The following is a 20,936-nucleotide window of genomic DNA, read 5'->3' on the forward strand; positions in this document are numbered from 1 at the left end:
AACCTTTGTTAGATTTAGTCTAAGCCGCTCTCCCCACTCAACCAGCGGGACTGTTTATCTTCAGCCTCACAGCCCTCTTTCAACCTGTCCTGGCTGCCTAGCCTGAAAAGACAGGGAGTGTTCAAATGTCGCGATCCAGAAGCGGATGCTCTCCAATAAACGACCTTGAACGCGCGCCCTCGGGGCAGCTCTCTTTAACTGTTGGTGGCCCCAGGCACGTGGTGCCCCGTCTCTAGAACACCCCGCCAGGCGCCGCCAGGACCGGGAGAGAAAAGCAACCGAACAAGCAGGCGCAGCCTTGGCGGAAGGCGGGCTATGGTGTCATATGATTCTCTAATCACATGATCCCTAGAAATGGGGTGTGGGGAGAGAGAGGAAAGGGAGGAGGAGTGTGAGTTGAGTAGAAAAGAAACACAGCATTCCAGGAGAGTCCCGCCTCTACGTAGACGAGTAACCAATGGAAGCCCTGGATCTCCGACCCAGGGCTAATGGAAACTGAGGTGGGCGGGCCATCGCGCGGCCGAGCCTTAGTCCCGGAGCTGACCGCCAGATGCCTCCCAGGGAGTGCGGACCCCAACGCAGGTAGGAGGACCGCTTGCAGACGTCTCCGTGACGACTGTCCGAAGGTCTGGCCAGGCGGTTGTGCAATTGGGGTGTCCTCCCGGGTCTCAGCCCAGAGACAAGAGAAAACCTGCCTTTTGAAACTCCTCTAGGGGTTTCTGATGCACCAACAAGGGTTTATTTTTTTTTGGAGGGGGGGGGGCGTTGCTTCGTTTTGTTTTTGGAGGGGTGGGAGCAGTTGGTGTCGAGACACCCCCTCCCCCCCCCCCCCCAGTAAGAGGCTCGTCTTGCCCAGCATGTCGGAAAGCTACAGGCTTGTCTCCAGAGCAGGAACCACGCCACTCTTGGGCCAGCTTCTCTCTCCGTCTGAGCCTCCCACCTAATTAGACGTCTCCAGGTCCCGGCTCTTTATTTCTGGGGCTGCGAGTGGTCTCCGCGTCGGCTTGCAGTGGGTGGGGAATCTCCCGCCCTTGGTCCCAGAGCTCCGACCGGTTGAGAGAAGACCTGGGCGTGGTGGCTGAATCCCTGGGTTGTGTCAGCCTTACTTCCTTTCTTGGGGGCGAGAGAGCTAACTTCCGCCTCTCCCCGCCACTTTTCCTTGCTCCTTCTCATCTGGGTTGGCTCACCTTTTTTGGGGAATGCATCTCCCCTTGACACTCGGAGTTGGGGGTTGCCACCTAGTGGAAGATTTCGGAGCTAGGGTCTTCAAAGGCAGAGGTGGCCAGGGGCTCACCACTCTCAAGCTCTAATGAGAGGAATTGCGTCTCCCCTACCCCATCCTGGCAAGGTGATAGCCGCCGGGTCCCTTGAGTTAGGGAAAAGGACACTTGAAAAGACCTAGAGAGCCGGGCATGATGGCGCACGCCTTTAATCCCAGCACTCAGAAGGCAGAGGCAGGCGGATCTCTGTGAGTTCGAGGCCAGCCTGGTCTACAAGCGAGTCCAGAACAGCCAAGACTACTCAGAGAAACTCTGTCTCGAAAAACAAACAAACAAACAAAAGCAAAAAAGAAAAGACCTAGAGAAGGAAAGAGAGAAAAAAAGATCCTTCTATGTAGCCCAGGCTGGCCTCAAATTCACCCTGTAGCCCACTTGCAATCCTCCCACCTCAGCCTCCCAAATGCTGGGGTCAAAGGTATGGCTGCCACGCGTGGGTGGGATTTCCTGTCCTTCATGGCCATCGGTGTCCACACAGATTGCTGAATTAAGACCCAGAGAACCATCTCCGAGGCCCTCAACAGTCAATCAAAGTGGCACTTCCAGGACTAAAACCCAGCTGGGGACTAGAACTCAGCCCTGTTACCCATCCTGTTTCTATCCTGCGTGCTCCCCCCTGCCAGGAAATGCTCCCTGTCCAGGAGGGACATCTGTTGGCATCGGAATCCAGGCCCGGTATCCTCAGTCTGGTTTGATACTTGGGCGTGAAATTGAAAAGTGAAAGTGATTTTTAAAAAAAAAATAATTACTACTTTGCATCCTTGTTGCAGAGAAATACAGTAAAGAAAGGGAAAATGGCTCCCTAGAGGGTCTTTGAGCATTGCTGGCTTTGCTGCCCCCAGGCAAAGCAGTCATTCTGGCTTGCTGGGGGAGCCAGCTGAGCTAGGCAAAGGCCCGGTTAGGGAAGTGAGAGGGTGGCTTCCTGCAGCTGAGGCAGTGAGGCAGAACACTGATTTGGTCTTCCCACTTGCAGCTGAGTTTCGATTTCTGCGTTAGGGAGAGACAAAAGGGCCCTGGTGATGTTGGGGAGGGTTCATTGCAAGGTTAGCTTTCTGAGGCCGGCCCAGCCTCTTGTGTACCCTTCTTCCTGGGTGGGGAGGGCACAGCTGTGGCCGGGCGGTGGGGAAAGCAAGCCATTGGGCGCTGTACTTCTGTTATTCACCACTTTCTCAACCCCTTGGTTTCCCATATGATCATGTGACTGCTGACTCTGTTCTCCCCCCAAGGCTTTTAAGAGGTACAGGTGGGAGTTCAACACCAGGCCTGAAGATGGGGGCTGGCTGTCCTCCTGTGGCTACTTGAAGTCTCCCCTGCCTCCCAGTTAGCCTACCGCGGCCACCGCCCCCTCCACTCACCCCTGTAGACTCAGGTGTTAGGCAACGAGTTGACGCTTGTGTTCTTGTCCGCGTTCGTACTCACACTGTGTGCACGCTCGCACTCACTCATGCTCACACTGTGTGTATGTTCACACTCATGCCCACACCGTGTGCAAGCTGGCGCGTGCGAGATGCACACCGGTAGGACGCCGGCTCAAGCGGGCGCATCTACTTGCTTTCCCGTTCCCTTTTGTGGAGGAGATTCAATAAATCCAAGGCGTGACATGCCTCGGCCTGGGCACAGGGGGAGGAGGAGTGCATGGCCTTAGCCTAGGAAGTGGCACAGGCTTAAGATGGCTGCCAAACTTTTCTTGGCATTTGCAGGCCGACCATGTGGATCCTGGTGAGCTGGCTGGCCTTAGCGGCAGGGTCGGTGGCTGGAACATGGTGTCCCAATGGTCAGTTCTGCCCTGTTGCCTGCTGCCCGGACCTGCAAGGAGCCAACTACAGCTGCTGCAACCCTCTTCTGGTGGGTGTCTCGTTTCCTCGCTGGCAGCCTGGGCCTTCTGGAAGGCTAGCTACCTTGTTGTAACTGGCCAGGAAAGGACTGGCACAGGTCCTTTGGTTTATGTCACCTCTTCTTTCCAGGACACGACGTTGCCTACGCTAATGAGCCATAGTCTAGGTAATCCCTGCCAGATCCATGGTCACTGTCCTTCTGGCTACTCATGCCTCCTCACCGTGTCTGGGACTTCCGGTTGCTGCCCCTTCCCTAAGGTGAGGATGAAGGGGGAGGGGGGTTACTTAAGCTCTACATTTCCCCCTTTCCTTCCCTCTTCCAGTTGCAGCCAAAAGGGTCTTGCCTGTCTAAGTTTCTCTGTGTCCCATAGGGTGTGTCTTGTGGTGATGGCCACCACTGCTGCCCCCAAGGCTTCCAGTGTAGTGCAGATGGAAAATCCTGCTTCCAAAGATCAGGTGCTTTGGGTCACAGGGGATTGGGGGCAGGCAGGGAGGGGCAGGTGGGTGGGCATCCTGTGCTACCTGTGAAGTGCCCAGGAGCCCAACTGCCTGGGGTGGTGACCCAGATTCCTGAGCAGAGGGGCCCAGTTCTGGGAGTAGGGAGGGGGGGACAGACAAGGATGCAGAACTCCCGGTGTTGCAGGACATGGAAAGGCCGTGCTGGAGTGTTTTAACGCCCAGCCCACTTTCACTGGATGCCTGTAGGGGCTAGCTTGTGGGAAGGGGTGGGGGGGGGCTTGTGGGATCCTGGGAGATCACCTAAGCTCAGGTACCACCAGACCCCCTGCAGCTGTTCCCGTAGCTCCTTTAGTGATAACTGGATTTATGGAATCCTGGACTCTTTCCACCTGCAGATAACCTTGTGGGTGCTATCCAGTGCCCGGGTAGCGAGTTCGAATGCCCGGACTCCTCAACTTGCTGCATTATGGTAGATGGTTCCTGGGGATGCTGCCCCATGCCCCAGGTACAGATGTGGGGAAGTGGTGGTAACCAAGGGGTAGAGGCCTAGAGCTGGGGCTCCCAGAGGTGGAGTCAGAAACATCTGTGTCTTCTCAGGCCTCTTGCTGTGAAGACAGAGTGCATTGCTGTCCCCATGGGGCTTCCTGTGACCTGGTCCACACACGGTGCATTACATCCACGGGCACTCACGCCCTATTAGTGAAGTTCCCTGCGCAGAGGGCCAACAGGCCAGGTGAGGGGGTGGGAACCCCCCCTGGGAAAAGTTCCCCTCCACTTTGGCATCCCCTCCCCTCACACCTAATTCTTCTTTCAGCAGCTTTGCCTCTTTCCGTGGTGTGCCCTGACGCACAGACCCAGTGCCCTGACGATTCTACCTGCTGTGAGCTACCCACAGGAAAGTATGGCTGCTGTCCAATGCCCAATGTGAGTGAAGGGTTGGAGCCAGTCCGGCCTTACATTGGGCTGTCTGGAGATGGGGCTGAGCCGATCGTTTGGAGCCTCAAGGCTCGTGCTGCCCCCTAGTGGGGGATTGGAGCAATATCAGTCATCTGCCTGGCTTGCTTCCTGTGTTTGTTGGATACTGGAAATCAGAGACCTGTCCTTGTCCCGTGCTAGGCCATCTGCTGTTCCGACCACCTGCACTGCTGCCCCCAGGACACTGTATGTGACCTGATCCAGAGTAGGTGTCTATCCAAGGGCTACAGCACACACCTCCTGACCAAGCTTCCTGGACACCCAGGTACGGGGGGCACAGACTAGACCCCATTTCAACTGCCCAATAAAGATGACCTCTGCTCGGTTCTGGAATGGATATCAGGTGGGTTGAGATGGCTCCCTGCTGCTCCATTCTTGGCCGTCTTGTTCCAGTGCCTTCTGTGACTTCTGCCTACCTCCCAGTAAAGGAGGTAAAGTGTGACATGGAGGTGAGCTGCCCAGATGGATACACCTGCTGCCGCCTCAACACGGGGAGCTGGGGCTGCTGTCCTTTTGCCAAGGTACCTGGGAGCCGTGGACACACGGGTCCAAGCAAGAGGTTGGGGGACCTGGGACTGGCTTGGCTCCAGTTCTCATTGGCCTGTCTCTGCGCACCTTAGGCCGTGTGTTGTGAGGACCATATACACTGCTGCCCGGCAGGGTTTCTCTGTCACACAGAGACAGGAACCTGTGAGATGGGAGTCCTCCGGGTACCCTGGATGAAGAAAGTCACAGCCCCCCTCAGCCTGCCAGACCCACGAGTCTTGAAGAGTGACATTCCCTGTGACAGTTTCACTAGCTGTCCTCCTGACAATACCTGCTGCAGACTCAGTTCTGGGGACTGGGGTTGTTGCCCTGTCCCAGAGGTACATGGGTAGGGGGGCGTGGGGGGTGGGGTTGGGGCACAGCAGTGTGGAGGTGAGGACAGCATCTTGGCCTGGGCACTCTGCCTAGTCCAGGGTGGTACCCAGTGCTGTGACTTGTCTCCTGAAGGAGCTATGAGTGGGAGAGGGTGGACTCCCCAGTCTATCTGCAGGAACATTCTTCCTCTGCCCACCCCTAGGGCGTCTGCTGCTTGGACCACCAGCATTGCTGCCCTCAAGGCTTCACATGTACACCTGAGGGGTACTGTCAGAGGGGAGACACGATGGTGGCTGCCCTGGAGAAGACGCCTGCCCACCAGACCTCCTTGCCCCAAATAAGAGATATCGGTTGTGACCAGCACACCAGCTGCTCAGTAGGGCAGACCTGCTGCCCAAGCCTGAGGGGAGGGTGGGCCTGCTGCCAGTTGCCCCATGTGAGTCTCCACCCCCCCCACCCCCACCCCAGGAGAAGGGAGCTGTGTTCTTGGGATAGGAGTGTGGTGCTATTCGTTCCTTCCTTCACTCAACAGGCTGTGTGCTGTGAAGATCGGCAGCACTGCTGCCCGACTGGGTACACCTGCAACGTAAAGGCGAGGACCTGTGAGAAGGATGTGAACTCCCTGCTGTTGTCTATACGCCTGACCTTTGGTCCTAAGGCTGGAGATGTGGAGTGCGGGGAAGGGCATTTCTGTCATGATAACCAGACCTGTTGTAGAGCTAGCCAAGGAGGCTGGGCCTGCTGTCCCTACCTAAAGGTCAGTGCTACACCCCCCCCCCCCCACCCCTGGGGCTGAGTGTGGCCGAGGGCTGAGATCCACCTTGGGCAATACTCCACCCTCCTTTGACTCTCCAGGGCATCTGCTGCAGAGATGGACGTCACTGTTGCCCAACTGGCTTCCACTGTTCAGCCAAGGGAACCAAGTGTTTGCGAAAGAAGATCCCTCCCTGGGATATGTTTTTGAGGGACCCAGCCCCAAGACCGCTGCTGTAAGGAAGGGCTACAGACTAAACTCCACAGCCCTGGGGACCCCGTTCAGAGGGTATCTACCACTCAGGCCTCCCTAGCACCTCTAGTGATCTCCCTGACCTACTCACCTGTCACCAGAGGAGGTGGGGCATCAGACTAAGACCTTCTTTTATGCAAAGAAGGCTGTGACGAAAGCCCCATTCCAAACTGCCATTTCTTCCTTCTGATTTCTGTGGACCTTGTGGCCAGGTGCTCTTCCCGACCCACAGGTATTGTGTGTGTCTGTGTGTGTGTATGTGTGTATGTCTGTGTGTGTTTGCTGCAATAAAGTTTGTACACTTTCTTAGCAGTGTCTGATTTGGTGTGCCAGGGTCCATTCAGCGCCATTCCCCCCCCCCCATAGAAACACACACACATACACCTTTAACCTCACCAGCTTTGTATTTTTTGTTGTCCAGAGAGTCACCGTCACATTAACCCCTAGTCCCCAGGACCGCTCCAGCCACCAGCCCTGTGACATCCAAGCAGCACCCCTCCCCTCCCAAGGGTCGACAGAGATTGCCCCTCCCTTCCCAGCCCTCACCCTAAGCAGCTGAGGCTGGGTTGCCCCTCTGCTCTCCCACAATAGATCTTTCTATATACAGCCACGTTTATACAGGCACTGCTCCCCCACCCCAGCCCTCCTCCCCAGTCCCTATCATGGGGGACCGGGCCCCTCCCACCTCCCTCTTCTCGGAGGCCGAGGCCGATCCAGGGTCCCTTCCCAAGACACTTCCCCCAGCACATACCACAGATGGGCCCAAGCAGGCTCCTGAGCCCCTTCTCCTGGCTAAGAGTGCGTTCCCCCACAGTACCCTGGGCACACACTCTGGGAACCTGCACTGGTCACCGGGGAGGTGGCAAACCACCCCCAGGCCCGACTACTTGACGTTGAACACCATTAACGGCCGCTCCTCCCGCCGCTGCCAAGGGCTCTTCTTGTCGCCAGCCTCGTCCCCCACCTCCGCCCCCAGCTCGTCCTCCGGGCTGGTGAGCGAGTCGCGCCGCAGCTCGCTGGCGCTGCTGCGGGAACTGTCTCCACGACTGCGGCCCCGACCCCGAGGTACCGTGGCTGCCCGGCCCTCGGGAGCCACCACCTCGTCCAGCAGGGGCGTTAGCGAGTTGTCCTCTGGCGAGCAGAGGCCGGTGCGGCTCTCGCTGCTGCTGGGCTCCGTGTCCTCGCTAAGCGCCAGGCGCGGGGGTGCGGGAGGCGGCGGCACGGGCTGCTGCGCGCGCTCCCGTTCCTCCCTCGGGGGCCTGCGGCGCGCTGGCCGAGCCTCGTGCACGTCGACGCCGGAGTCCAGGCTGGCATCAGTGCTGCGGCCGCCGCCGCCCGCCTGCAGGTCGATGTAGGAGTGGCGCACTTGCGAGTTGGAACGCCCGTCCAGGGACACGAACCAGGCGCGCGGGTGAGGCTTCACGCCCAGTTCCAGCAGCTTCTTCTCCGTCAGAGCCTGCAGCTCACCGTTGAGCTGCGCCATGGTGGATTCGTTGAACAACACCGGGATGGTGACCGAGCCGCTGACGGGTGCCGAGCGCCCGCCGCCCCAGCCCTCGCCGCCACCGCCGTCACCCGCCGCACCCGCGTGGCCCTGCATCAGCGGGCGCTGGGGGTCGGGTTGGGGGAAAGGGCGTGCGGGGCCGGCGGCAGAGCCCTCCGGCGGGGTTGCCTCGTCGCCCACTGCAGTGGCGCCCGCCTCGCCGCCCAAGCGCACGTAGTGTGCGGGGATCACCAGGGTGGGCATGACGTTGCGGTACACGTTGTCCTTGAGGTGGTCGATGGAGCCGCAAAAGATGAGCTGGCCGGGCTGGCTGAGGGATGGCGGCCGAGCCAGCTGGTCCACCGACTGTGACAGCAGAAAATCGGGGGTCTTGCTCTCCGCCGCCCCCTTGTGGCCCAGGTAGTGGTCAAAGGACGGCGGTGGCGAGGGAGGCTCATGCAGGAAGGCCGCAGCCCCCGCAGGACCCCGCCGGTATTCATCCAGGCTGGCCTCCAGCCCGCTAGGACCCTCGACGGATCGGGCGCCCTTGAGCCCGGCACCCTCACCGCTGCGGGCACCAGGAGGCTCGGCGGTCGGTCGGCTGGTGGAGCGTGGTTTGGCACGGAAGAAGTCATCCCGGGAAGAAGCTAAGTCGCGGGAGCTGGAGAAGGCCGAGTGTAGGGAGCCTGGGGGTGGGGCCTCCGGGTCTCCAGACGAAGTAGGCTCTAGGGGTCCGCCGCAGATGAGATGGAGTTGAGACATCGACGTGGCCTGATCACGTTTGTTGTCCGAGGGGCCGGAGAGCTGCAGCTTGCGGTGCTGTTGTCTCGGCTTCAAGCAACGTCTCCTGGAGAGAAGGAAAAAGACAGGACCTCTGGAATGCTGAGGGCAGAGGGGAACTCTGTAAGCCTCATGGTTGCCAACACAAGGGATGAGGAGACAGCAGTGAGGTGGAGACTGGAGGATGCCCGGAATGGTCAAGAGAGATGATGGGGAAGCTGTTTGCAGAAAGACCTTACCATGTTCCCCCTTTCTCTAAAGCCCCTAATTTCTTAGCTCTTGCATTGCCGTTCTTTCCTAAAAGCACTTTGGGGGGATCTTTGTGAGTCTTTGGGACTCCAATGCAGAGCACAATAGCAGGCCTAGGGATTCAGTGACAGAAGGCAGGGGGTGGGTCCTAGGAGCACTCACCGGCAGTAGTAAATCAGTAGACACAGCAGAATAAGTACCAGCAGGGCCAGGGCTGCCAGGATGGTCAACAGGAAGATCGTGTGGTAGGTGCCAATGTCCTGGATGCCTGAGGTGATGGTAACCAGCCCTGTGCCAGGCAAGGGCTTAGGATGCCCTTGTCTTTACAAGGCCTGAGCTCTCTCAGCCTTCCCCGCCCACCACTGCCCTCTTCTCCCACTGCCCCACCAATCTCACCAGATGTAGGGGAGGCCATGGCAGCTACCCAGTACCCCAGCTGCGAAGAGATAAAAGTCCAGTAGAGCTGCCGGCCTTCCTTCCTAATCACGCCAGTGCCATTTCGTACCCACAGCCCTGGAAGAGGTCAGAGGAGCTCATCAGACTTAATGTTCTGTCACCTCTAACCTATGTGCGCTGCTCCCCACCCCCATCCCTGCCTCCCCTCGGGCGCGAGGGGGGGAGGGGGAGGGGGGAGGGGCGTTCTTTCCCCCAACCTCTAGCACTTGCACCCTGCTGCTAACACTTACCACTCTTGGGGTCAAACCTCCAGGCTGGAATGCTGGTGCCCACAGCCAGGGCACGAGGTTCTGAGGGCACTGGCAGGGACAGGTGAATGGGGCCCGAGAGTGGCACTTCTGTCCCATTGCCTGTCAGTAGGTGTACACTTACAGCAGCCAGGGGTATCAGCTCCAGCCAGGAACCGTTGCCTGTGAGAAGAGGACACTGGTCCTAATGGCTAAATCCCTAAGGAAGGAAATGGTCTCCCCCTCTACCTGCAGTAAGTAAGCACATGGCCTACCTGAGCTGGAGGCCTCAGTTCCCAAGAAGGCAGGGAAAGCCCGCATTTCCTGCTGGGTGCTGGCTGGTGTGAGGGAAGCCCAAAGCTGGCTGTATGTAGAGCTGACGGGCAGGCGGGCAGCTCGGCGCTGGAACTGCACCCAGGGCTGGGAGCGGGCACCTGGAGGGGAAGTAGGCACTATGGTAGCCTAACTCTCTGACCAAGTATCCAGAAGAGAGCCGGGTGGTGGCGGTGCACACCTTTAATCCCAGCACTTGGGAGGCAGAGGTAGGTGGATCGCTCTGAGTTTAAGGCCAGCCTGGTCTACAGTGTGAATCTAGGACAGCCAAGGCTATTCAGGGAAACCCTGTCTTGAAAAACAAAAACAAAAAACAAAACAAAACAAAACAAAAAAGGACCCAAAAAAGAGAACCAATGAGTTAGGCCAATTGAAAAGGAATGGTGGCAATATAGAGAGAACTGAGTAGCCACGGATTGTTAACTTAAAGGGATTGTGGTACTGAAACCTCCAGTCCTGGAGACCATATGACCTTCCGCAAATTACTCGCTTTCTCTGAGATTTCCTTATAAACCTCTGAAGTGACGTGCATCATGGGGCTGAGGAGAAGGAAGGCACGGTGGTTTAGAGGGTTCCTGTGATGCCAGCATCTACATGGCAGCTCACAACCACATACAACTCTGCTTCCAGGGGACCTAATACCCTCTTCTGTACATGGCACACAGACACACACTGAAGCATGTACGCGTGCATGTATGCACACGCATACACATTCGTGATAGTCGGGTTCCTGAGATAACAACAACGTCTTCTGAGTGGCAGGTGTTGGCTTAGGTCCCAGGATGCTGAGACTGAGAGAAGACCCCGGCCTTCATGCTCACGGTCTACGGTTCTTTATTCTTCTTCTTCGTTTCTCTTTTCATTTTGTTTTTGTTTTTTTTTTTCCAGGACAGGGTCTCACTATGTAGCTCTGCCTGTCCCGGAACTCAACAGAGATACGCCTGACTCTGCTTCCTGAGTGCTGGGATTAAAGGCATGGACCGGGCTGCATGGGCTGGGTTTTTTTTGTTTTGTTTTGCTTTACAGTTTCTCTAGAACCTTCTGCTATGATGGAAAGAAGGGTTTTGTCTGTGTCGCCCATCCACTGCCCACTGGATACGTGTGGTTATTGAACCTGGCCTGTTGGCACACGCGTGCACTTCGGCACATGAGAGCCTGGGGCAGGAACTGGGGTCTCAGGCCACAACTCTGAACTGCAGAGTTCTGAGATATTGTCTCAAAAATGAAAGAAAAAGTAGCTGAGGAACTGAATTTATCTTTTTTAAAAAGATTATTTATTTATTTATTTATTTATTTATTTAATGTGAGTGCTCTGCCTGCATGTACACCAGCAGGCCAGAAGAGGGCATCAGATCCCAGTATAGGCAGTTTTGAGCCACCATATGGTTGCTGGGACTTAAACTCAGGACCTCTGGAAGAGCAGCCAGCGCTCTTAACCTCTGAGCCATCTCTCCATGCCTCTGAATTTATCTTTTTAAAATCATTTTTCCTTTATTTTTCCTTGTATGAGTTTTGCCTGTGATGTATGCCTGTGCACCACAGGTGTGTAGTGCTCTTAGCGGCCAGAAGAGGGCATCATCAGATGCCCCAGGACAAGTTAGTCTGTGAGGCACCACGTGGGTGCTGGGAGTCCAATAGGACCCAAGTACTTGGAAGTGCTCTTAAGCACTGGACCATTTCTACAGCCCCAAAGCATTTTCATTTAGATAGACTCCATTAGCTTACAGTGGTGTGTGTGTGTGTGTGTGTGTGTGTGTGTTGGCCGGGACTGAGGGAGCAGATATATAAACAGAATTCCAATCCAGTGTGGTCATAGGTAACATTTATTAAGCTTCAAAATATGCTGGATGCTGTCCTAAGCAGTCTATGTATAGTAACCCCCTTAATTAGCCTAAGGCCCCTGAGGTATCAACTCCATTTTATAGATGCATAAATGGAACCAGAGCTTCAGCCACATACCAGGGGCACCATCCTGGAGCCTGGCCCTGTCACCCCACCCTCCTCCACAGAAGCCGGTCTCACTTTATTTCTAAATGTGGGGAGCCTGGCCCACCCTATGGGGGTTTTTAGGGTAAGGGAGAAAGAAAGTGGGAGTGACATTTCCGGACATGCAGGAGAAAAGGACCCGAGGTCACAGGCTACAGTGGGGTAGTGGCTGCTGCATCCTGGAAAGTATCAACAGCTCTCCCAGCGAGCTCGGTGCTTCCCACTGAGAGCTGTGCTAGCCGCCAGAGGGCAGCAGCAAGCACCGGGGCAACAAAGGTCCATTTGGCATTTTAGGTTCCTGGGAGGCATTGGAGGAGGCCTCCGGTCTGGCCTGAGCAAGATAAAGATGGCAATCAATTTGCTAATGAGGACTCAATAAGAATTTAAATTGAAGCCCAGCTGCGGCGGCAGCAGCAGTAGTGGCACTCGCCTTTAATCCCAGCACTCAGGAGGCAGAGGCAGGTGGACCTCTGTGAGTTCAAGGCCAGCCTGGTCTACAAAGCAAGTCCAGGACAGCCAAGGCTACACAGAGAAACCCTGTCTCAAAAAATATATATATATATATTAAAGTGGGCAGAGGACGTCACTGCTCCAAACCCCACTGTGGCTCAGTACTAAGGGTCAAACACCTTATATACAAACCAGGCCAGAAAGTGCCCTGGCCCCTCACTGCTCCCTTCTGTCTGTCAGCTCCACCCACCTCTCTCTCTCCCGAGCCAGTCTGTGCAGCCTGCTGCTCTCTTCGTTAGCCCCACCACACTTCCCCTAGAGGTGAGGGACATTTCTGCCACTGCCCCCCCTCCCTTGTTCCGTGACTCCCCCAGGATCTGCAGTGCTGTTTGTCTGTGTTCTCACTTGCCCATGACCACAAGGCAGGCTGTGGGTCTGTTCTTCCTCACCCTCATGCCCCCAGCCCCGGCCATCCGCATGGCACAGAGCGCATGCAAACTGTGAACGGGGACGGAAGGTCGGTGCGCAGGGACCACTGAGGATTGCTGCAAACCACGGGACAGGTGTCCAGTTGCCGTGGAAAACACAGCTGCCTCAGAACAGTCAGGCACCCAGTAGGTATACAACAAACAACATGCATATCCTCTGAAGATAATCGGGAAGTATTTATTGAACACTTGTTTTTTTTTTTTTCTCTCAGCACATTTGAGGTAATTTTTAAACTTTAATTTGATGAAGTAAGTATTGTCCTTCCACTTTCTCTCTCTCTCTCTCTCTCTCTCTCTCTCTCTCTCTCTCTCTCTCTCTCTCTCTCTCTTTCTCTCTCTCTCTCCCGGAGACAGGGTTTCTCTGTGTATCCTTGGCTGTCCTGGACTCACTTTGTAGAGCAGGCTAGCCTCGAACTCACAGAGATAGAGATCGCCCTGCCTCTGCCTCCTGGGTGCATCCTTCCATATCTTATACACGCATAAAGTAAGGTCCAGAGGTCAAGTGACTCGCCCCAAGGACACCCAGCTACCGTATGAAGAAACAGAGGGTTCTGCATTCAAGGTCAAGGAAGGGGCGGAGCTACAAAATACAGGGCAGGGTGGGGCTTACCTGGAGACCCTAAGAGGATGTGCACAAGTTCCTCATAGAGGATGAGGGTGGCAGGCCGCTCCGGGAGCAGATAGAGGCTGACCGATGCATACACTGTAAGACGGGTGGCCTGTCAGCTCTAGACGAAGCATTCCCTTGGTGCCCCCTTCATCTGCATCCCGGTGGCTTCATCTTCCCGCAACCCCCTCTGTACGCCCCAGCCCAGGCAGCAGCTGCTGGGAAGCTGACCCCTCCACCCCCAGGGACTATTTTGGGAAGGGGCTGATGGTGGGTCAGCTGCTGTCCTATTCCCCCGCTCCCCTCCGCCTCCACCTGCCCCTACACTCACACGGCAGCTTGTCAACACGCCACGGCACGGAGTTGGTGAGGAAACCGGGGCGGGCAGCGGTGACCAATACCCAGGTACCCAGGCGGTAACTGAGGGGTAGTGTGGCCACGCCCTCTGAGTCCGTAGTACCAGCAGCCAGCAGAGTGCGGTTCCCAAACACGTCTACTGAGGCCCGGGCCAGGGGCACTAGCTCCCCGCTCACATATACCTGTACCTTGATCAGGATCTCTGTGGGAAGATGGGGTGAAAGTGAGGAAGGAGGCTGCTGAGAGAGAGAAGATTAGGGGCTGACTCCAGCACAGTGCTGCGGGATCAAATCCAGGCTCTCTGTCAGTGGCATTGTGCTCTCTGCCAAAGCCCGCGGGAGTCGGGGCGTGAGGAGCTGAGGGGGTTACTTCTGTCTCATTTTTGCCCATGCAAAAAACCTTCATGCTTTCACATTTCTAAACTCAGGCGAGGCTATGATTGGTGATGTCATCGTTACAATTGATAGCACTTTTTTTTTCCCATTCTTACTGGTTCACGAAATAAGAATGCGTCTTACAGCTAGGAAAATGCAATATTTGCTAAAGTGTACCCATTTTACAGATAAAGAAAGTGAGGCTTGGAAGGGGTTAGGTTCTTACACTACAGTTAAGTGAGAAATCTGAGCTCCAAACCTAGTAGTCTACTCTAGAAAATAAAAATTTAGCCAGTTGACCTTAAGAGAACAGTGTCTTTTTTTTTTAAAATATTTATTTATTTATTATTACATATACAGTGCTCTGCCTGCATGTACAACTTCAGTCCAGAAGGGGGCAGCAGATCACATAGATGGTTGTGAGGCACCATGTGGTTGCTGGGAATTGAACTCAGGACCTCTGGAAGAGCAGACAGTGCTCTTAACCTCTGAGCCATCTCTCCAGCCCAAGAGAAGAGTGTCTTAAAAAACAAAACAAAACAAAACAAAACAAAACAAAAACTGTCTGTGGAGAGGAGAGAGGCCAAGAGAGAATAAGTCAGGGGAGAATGAGGTGGAGAGGGAGAAGGCAAGATCAAGTCTCCATTTGAGTTCTCAGGAAAGGGGGAAAAAAAAAATCAAAACCCTAAGAGCCGGTCATCCATGTCACTCACCCTCTTTCCTGGATCCCTTCCAAAATCTCTTTCCCTTCAAATTTAGGGATCTGCCCCAGCACCTAAGCCTAAAGGAATATCTTGATCTCTCTCTCTCTCTCAATGTCTAGAGCTGGTCAGCTACAGTCAGTCACCATGGCAACGCCCTCATCCCTCTCAGGAGATCAAGCAAGGAAGCAGACCCAGGCCCAAGGGAAAATAGTGTGCTGTGCGGGGGACTGGGAGGTATAAAACTTGTAGATTCCCGGGCTATCTGTGACCTCCACCTCCTGGGTATCCTGGCCATGCTGGCCCTACAGGTGGCGTGCTCTGGCCTTGGATGGGGTAATGGGGACTTTAGTTACTTTCACGGATCTCTGGATCTCCGCAGTTGGCTTCTGCCATCTAACCCTTCCTTCTCAGTACCAGCTTCTCCCTCAAGACCATGCCTGGCCTCTGCCTTCCTAATGAGTGGCATAGACAGCGAGGTTCAGTCTCCCAGGAGGCAAGTGGGGAATACACTGGGTGCTGGGGGCAAAACTCCCAAGTAGAGACGGAGCCTGGAGCTGAGAGCAGAAGGGGCAAGGGGGAGGGGTGTGGACAGCCACAGAACCTCAAGAAGGCCTTTCATGGAGCCTGACACTCAACAGTGACAGGTGTCTCATCTCAGGCTTCCAATGCGAAATCCCACGCCTGGCCCTGGTATCCCTTCCAGCTGTTCCCAGAGCCCACTTCCCTCTCCAGGCTAGGCCAGAGCTTCTCTCTTCAGGGTGGGGCACCCACTCTGCCCACTCCCACACTGGCTCTAGAGCAAGGAGTGGCAGCCTCCTGCCTCAGGAGGAATTCTGAGAAGCTAAAAAGGGCCTGACTGCTCCCAGCCTTATCCGAGGCGAGGAACAGCTGGAGAGAGCAGCTGGGCAGAGGGAGATCCAGGAGTCTGAAATTTCGTCACTTGAGGGAAGCCTTTGGGCTCAAGGGCCAAAGCCTCAGAAGAGGGGAAGGAGCCTGGGGAAGCGAAACAGAGGTGGGCAGGTAAAGCCCGAAGGAGCGCCAGTGCCAAGCTGGGAGGTGGGGCAGGTGTCTCGCTGACTGTTTCCCTTCCTCCCTACAGCCTGGGCTCCCAGCCAGCTGCCTGAGAGAGAGCCCCCTATTCCTGGCTCTATCCCAGCTAATTCCCGGGGCCCTCCCTCCCCTGGGGTGCAGAGCTTCTGGGGGGAGGAGCTTCCTAACAAGCTTGGACCTCTTCTCTGGGCAATCAGGGGAGACTGAGGCACAGGAAGAGCCCCTCTCCACCCTCGAAGGCTGACAGTTCATGCAGTGTTTGCATCTCTTCACTTTAGGCCTGGCTCATTCCAGGAGGAAATCCGACCTCCTCCCTTCCTCCGGACCCTACTTCCCTCAACCAGAACCAACCCCCCCAACCCCCACCCCCGCGTGCGCCTTTCCTGCCGGCTTCTGGTGGGGGCGGGGGCAGGGGGTTGGGAGGGCCGTGTAAGGAGCAAAGAACACCGTTCCGGGATGGAGCCACAGGCAGGGGAAGAACAGCAGTAGTGGGGTGGTGGCGCAGGAACCTGAAAGATGGGAGAGGGAAGCAGGAATGAGGAGGGTGGAGGCCCAGAGCATCAAGGAGTGAGTGAGCTGTTAAGTCAGGGTCTCCGGCTCCGATGGCAGGGGCTGGCTCTACCCCCACCTCGCACACCCATCTGGGCCAGGTTAGGCGTTAGAAGGGTCAGGGTCTCCTCCTTTGACGGTAGGGGTGTATAAGTGAAATGAAGAGAAGACCTGGAAGGTGGTAGGAGAGAGTAGTAGCAAGAGACGGGCTGGACGAGGACGCAGACACCTGCCCTCTCAGCTGGTACTGCCCACAGCTAGCCAGCCAGCTCAGCATGGCTCCACGACCACAGCCCTGCCATGCGCCTTGAGCTGGGAATCAAAATTACCTCTTTTCTCAGCAACCCCCTTTCACTGGAGCCCCTCCCTCCCGCATGAGCCTGATCAGTGTTTATTTGGTGCGCCCCAAATTCTAAACCTGGGGGGCTGGCTGGAAGCTGTCAGGCTCCTGGGTGAAAACCCCATTCGAGCAGTCAATCCCGCCCACAGCCTCACCCACTCCCCCCTTCTCCCCTCCCCCCCCGCCTTGCAGCCCGGCACTAAGCTCCCAGCCCCCGTCCGGCCCATGGTGGCAGCCGATGTCTGCGCCCCCACCCAGCCTGGGTCGCAGCTAGGGACCCGCGGGGGGCTGCGGAGCCGGCGCCCGCCCCAGCCCGCCCCTGGGCGGGTGTCTTCCGCAGACAATAGCTCTGGCTGCAGCGCCTCGCGGACTAGGAGGGAGAAAAACAAGTCGGAGGAGGCGGCAGCGCCGAGCCTGGAGACCCTCGCCCTCCCCATTGTGTCTCCCCAAGACCCCCACATCAAACAGCCCCCCGATCTCTCCCCCAGAAGCACCGATCTCAGGCCGCCTTCCCCCCAATCCCGGGAGCAGAATACACCCCAAAATCACTAGCACCATGAAGAGAGGGGCCAGCGGTGGCAGCCGATCACGGGGCACAGGCCCACGATCGCCCACCATCGCGGCTGGGACTCACCCTGCGGGCTGGGGGGCTCCGGTGGAGACTTGCCGGGAACCCGGGAGGCGCCTCCGAGCAGCAGCCCCAGCAGCGGCAGCAGCCGCGCGAGGACACCGGGGCCACTCGGCGGCGGCATCGCGGGGCTCGGCCGGGCCCTAGCGGTGCATCGCTGCCGCCCGGCCCCGCTCGGCCGGCCCCGCTCAGCCCCAGCTCTGCACCGCTCCGAGCGAGCGGCTCGGGCTTGGGCTCCCGCTCCGGCTGCGGCGCCCGCTCGGCGCGATTGTCTCCGCCCGGAGCGGCCGCCAGCGCCCCCTGTAGTCGGCGCCCGGCATGGCCGGCCTGCGGGCACCGCCCCCTCGCGGCCCGGCTCTGCCTGCAGCCCACCCGGCGGCCCCCACCCGGCAACTCAAGACTCCAAACAGCAATGGAGTGCTGTGATTAGGGGACAATCACCCGGGTTGGGCTTCGAGAGCTCTTGAGATGTGGTGTCAAGTGGGGGGGGGGGAGTGTAGGAAAATGGCTATTGCATGCTCCTAAGGGCTGTTATTAAAGAGAGAGAGAGGACCCCCTTCCTCTACTGGGAAAGCTCGGTAGTGTTAAGGAGGCTGCAGTCTCCAACATTGGAAAGCCGATGATCTACCGCTGTGTCTGACCGCCCCCCCCTCTCTGTCTCTCTCTGTCTCTGTCTCTCTCTCTTTCTCTCTCTGTCTGTTGCTCTCTCATACCTCACTTTCTAAAACAGGCTAGGGCAAGACAAGTTCCGTACAGCTTTCCGTCCTCACTCCTGTTTTAAACAGGATGCTCTGAAACTCACTAAATAACCCAGGCTGGCCTCGAATTCATGACCATCTTCCTGCAGTGCTGGGTTTTCACATGTGAGCAGCCATGCCCAGCCTCACTTATCCCTTAAAATGGCAAGTATAATAATCTACACCTAGGGGGCTGGAGAGATGGCTCAGAGGTTAAGAGCACTGCCTGCTCTTCCGAAGGTCCTGAGTTCAATTCCCAGCAACCGAGTGATGGCTCACCACCATCTACAGTGAGATCTTGAGAAGGCAGAGCTCTATGAGTTCAAGGCCACCAGTTCCTGGAACTCTAATGTAAGTGTGACAGGAACAGCAATGCAATCAATGGTGCTGTTGTTGGCTGGGGCAGGGGCTCAGCTTCCCTGGAGTAATAAGACCCTCTTCTTCTGGAGGAGTCACCTGGCTAGAGAGGTCTTGGGGAAGCAGGAGCAGCTGCCTCTGCCACAGAGAATCCCATTGGCTCCGGCTTCATGAACGACAAACTACATCTTTCTTAGCCACGAAACCCCACATTGGAAGACTAGCGCCTAACAGCCTTTTTCTCATCATTTCTGGTTGTCACCATCCCTCAGCTTCTGTTTCGCATGAGCTGGTCCTCCTCCAACCGCGCTCTTAACCCTCTCTCCGTTTTCTTTGCCCTGTCACCTCTTCAGCACAACCTACCTAGGAAGGGACCTGGGACAAGGACAGCCCCCCCCCCCCCCAGAGGACACAACAACAGGCTTCCCTCTGGTTAGGTCTCTCTACTTAATGGGCAAACCCACCAGGTCTTTCCCTCCCTCCCTCCCCCCCCTTACTTCCTCTTTTCCTTCTTTCCTCCCCCACTTCCATCTGCTTCCCTCTTCTTCCTCCTCCTTTTTGTCAGTGTCTCACTATTAAGCCTAAACCATCCTGGAACTCGCCCCCACCCACATACACACACCTCAGACTCCCTGCGTAGCTAGCCATGCGTAGCTGGGGTTGCATGTTAGCTCCTCTTTTTTAATAGAAATTTCCATGTAGCCACATTCCCCCGGTCCTGTGCTTATGTAACGACTTTTTTTTTTTTTTTGGAACCTAAGCACAGGCTTTAGCACTCATCCTTGCTGAATTTCATCCTGTTGGTCCCAACCCAACTTTACAATCTGTCAGGGCTGCCTTGAATCTGCTTCACTCACCCATTGCATCACCACTGTGGCCGCTGCAGCCAGGAGCCATCTGTGGGGCAGAGAGGGTTCTGCTACTTCCACTCCCCCTAGCCCTCTGCCCCCTTCCCAGTCTTATCAAAATCATCCAGGCCTCAATCCCAGACCCTACAATGCAGCTCATATTTCCCTTCAAACGCTTTGCTGAGTCAAGGCAGGTGGTCTGAGCCATGGAGCTGTAATGCCTGACTTGAGAGGGAATTTGGCTGGGGTTCAACGATCATGGCTTAATCTTTACTTAAATATTCACAGTCACCCAACTAGAAACCTGTTCTGGAACTTGCCGGGCATAGATGTCAAATCGATGTTTTCAGAATTCACTGTTCACCCTTCTCCGCTCTGGTGAGGCGAGTCTTATGCCCCTGTGAGTTCCCTGGATGCAGCATGGGTTGGGTTCAGTGTTCGAGGCACAGCGGTGGGAGTGTGTCTGCTCACCTGCCGCCCTGCGCCTCCAACAGATATGCACCACAGGGCCCTCCCCACCCAGCTACAAGCCACAGTGGGCCCCTCCTTGCCAAACTTGCTCCCTTGTCACCGGCCGAACTTTCAGAACACTTTGCCTCATGTAGGAGTGTGGCTCCTTTACTCCTCAGACCCCTGACTACCTGACTACGCTGGACAAGTTTAGAAAATGGCAACTCCACCAGCACCCACATATGTTTCCCTCTCTCTCTCTCTCTCTCTCTCTCTCTCTCTCTCTCTCTCTCTCTCTCTCGTTTTTCAAGACAGGGTTTCTCTGTGTCTCTCTGGATATCCTGGAACTCACTCTGTAGCCCAGGCTGGCCTTGAACTTGTGACCCTCCTGCCTCTACCTTCAGAATAGCTGGGATTACAAACCTGACCCTTTTCCTCCATTTTCATTCACAGCCTGGGCCACCAGTGACTACACTTTTATTTCTTGAATGTAGGTCCCATGGGATAGAGACTTAGCTTTATTTACTGCTCATCTCAGCTTTGAGATAGTCCTAGCATGTGGATCAGCAAACCCCATGGGGCTCCGGAGGAGAGGCTGACTTCTGAACCCATCTCCAACCCCCAGAGCTGGAGAGCTGCCTTCTACACCTCAGCCCCTTTCCTAGCAGAAGACCTGTCTCCTGGCATCAGGGTGGCTGCAAGGACAACATCTGCTGTCCCCTCTCTGGTGGGACACTGTCCTCCTCAAGCTGAGCCTGACTGGCTTTCTTCTGCCCCTTTTCAGAACACTTTGTAGACTAGGCTGGCCTCGAATTCACAGCGATCCGCCTGCCTCTTATAGGGGGAAGGAGAGGCAAGAAGAAGCAAATGTCATTGTCCCAGGTCTTGGATTATTTTGAGGTTTGTCCCTCCAGGCACAGCGGCACATGTCTTTAACTCCAGTACCTGGGAAGTTGAAGTAGATTGATCTCTCTGAATTCAAGGCCAGCTTGTTCTCCACAGGGAGCTCCAGGCCCGGCGGGGCTACATGGTGAGATCCTGTCTCAAACAAACCAAAACAAGAGCCTGGC

The 20,936-nt window shown here is 56.2% G+C and overlaps 2 protein-coding genes across 5 annotated transcripts; one reads left to right on the plus strand and one right to left on the minus strand.

Annotated features, from left to right (window-relative positions):
• The first annotated feature begins 262 nt into the window (after positions 1–262).
• Positions 263–6,719, plus strand: GRN (granulin precursor). Of its 3 annotated transcripts, none has more exons than XM_084748060.1 (13): positions 263–582; positions 2,978–3,122; positions 3,242–3,370; positions 3,484–3,568; positions 3,967–4,076; positions 4,169–4,304; positions 4,386–4,495; positions 4,688–4,811; positions 4,940–5,067; positions 5,167–5,412; positions 5,610–5,843; positions 5,940–6,164; positions 6,263–6,719. In XM_084748060.1, the coding sequence occupies exons 1-13, from the start codon at positions 551–553 to the stop codon at positions 6,398–6,400; spliced, it is 1,842 nt and encodes a 613-aa protein (XP_084604186.1). In that variant the 5' UTR covers positions 263–550; the 3' UTR covers positions 6,401–6,719. The 3 variants fall into 3 exon arrangements, with proteins under 3 accessions (XP_084604186.1, XP_084604187.1, XP_084604188.1); XM_084748061.1 differs by having other exon boundaries at positions 4,389–4,495; XM_084748062.1 differs by lacking the exon at positions 263–582 and adding an exon at positions 603–626.
• An 84-nt stretch (positions 6,720–6,803) lies between these two features.
• On the minus strand, positions 6,804–17,755 carry FAM171A2 (family with sequence similarity 171 member A2). 2 transcript variants are annotated; one of them, XM_084748045.1, is made up of 8 exons: positions 17,481–17,755; positions 13,804–14,031; positions 13,476–13,568; positions 9,884–10,042; positions 9,612–9,791; positions 9,322–9,438; positions 9,088–9,193; positions 6,804–8,743 (listed from the first exon to the last, which is right to left on the minus strand). In XM_084748045.1, exons 1-8 carry the CDS (start codon positions 17,596–17,598, stop codon positions 7,297–7,299), a joined length of 2,448 nt encoding a protein of 815 aa, XP_084604171.1. In that variant the 5' UTR covers positions 17,599–17,755; the 3' UTR covers positions 6,804–7,296. The 2 variants fall into 2 exon arrangements, with proteins under 2 accessions (XP_084604171.1, XP_084604170.1); XM_084748044.1 differs by having other exon boundaries at positions 9,088–9,214; positions 17,481–17,754.
• Between the last annotated feature and the right edge of the window lie 3,181 nt (positions 17,756–20,936).

Source organism: Acomys minous, assembly GCF_964271855.1.
Source record: "Acomys minous genome assembly, chromosome: 12".
Classification (NCBI taxonomy): Eukaryota; Metazoa; Chordata; class Mammalia; order Rodentia; family Muridae; genus Acomys; species Acomys minous.

What these genes read in the sequence shown, in the direction of transcription:
- GRN (XM_084748060.1), top strand. Translation starts at nt 551, where the DNA reads ATGCCTCCCAGGGAGTGCGGACCCCAACGCAG. An exon ending in GTTGCTGCCCCTTCCCTAAG is followed by an intron (nt 3,371 to 3,483) that starts GTGAGGATGAAG and finishes TGTGTCCCATAG; the next exon opens with GGTGTGTCTTGTGGTGATGG. An exon ending in GCTGCTGTCCAATGCCCAAT is followed by an intron (nt 4,496 to 4,687) that starts GTGAGTGAAGGG and finishes GTCCCGTGCTAG; the next exon opens with GCCATCTGCTGTTCCGACCA.
- FAM171A2 (XM_084748044.1), bottom strand. Translation starts at nt 17,598, where the DNA reads ATGCCGCCGCCGAGTGGCCCCGGTGTCCTCGCGCGGCTGCTGCCGCTG. An exon ending in GGAGCCCCCCAGCCCGCAGG is followed by an intron (nt 14,032 to 17,480) that starts GTGAGTCCCAGC and finishes ATCTTCCCACAG; the next exon opens with AGATCCTGATCAAGGTACAG. An exon ending in CATGGCCTCCCCTACATCTG is followed by an intron (nt 9,215 to 9,321) that starts GTGAGATTGGTG and finishes TGCCTGGCACAG; the next exon opens with GGCTGGTTACCATCACCTCA.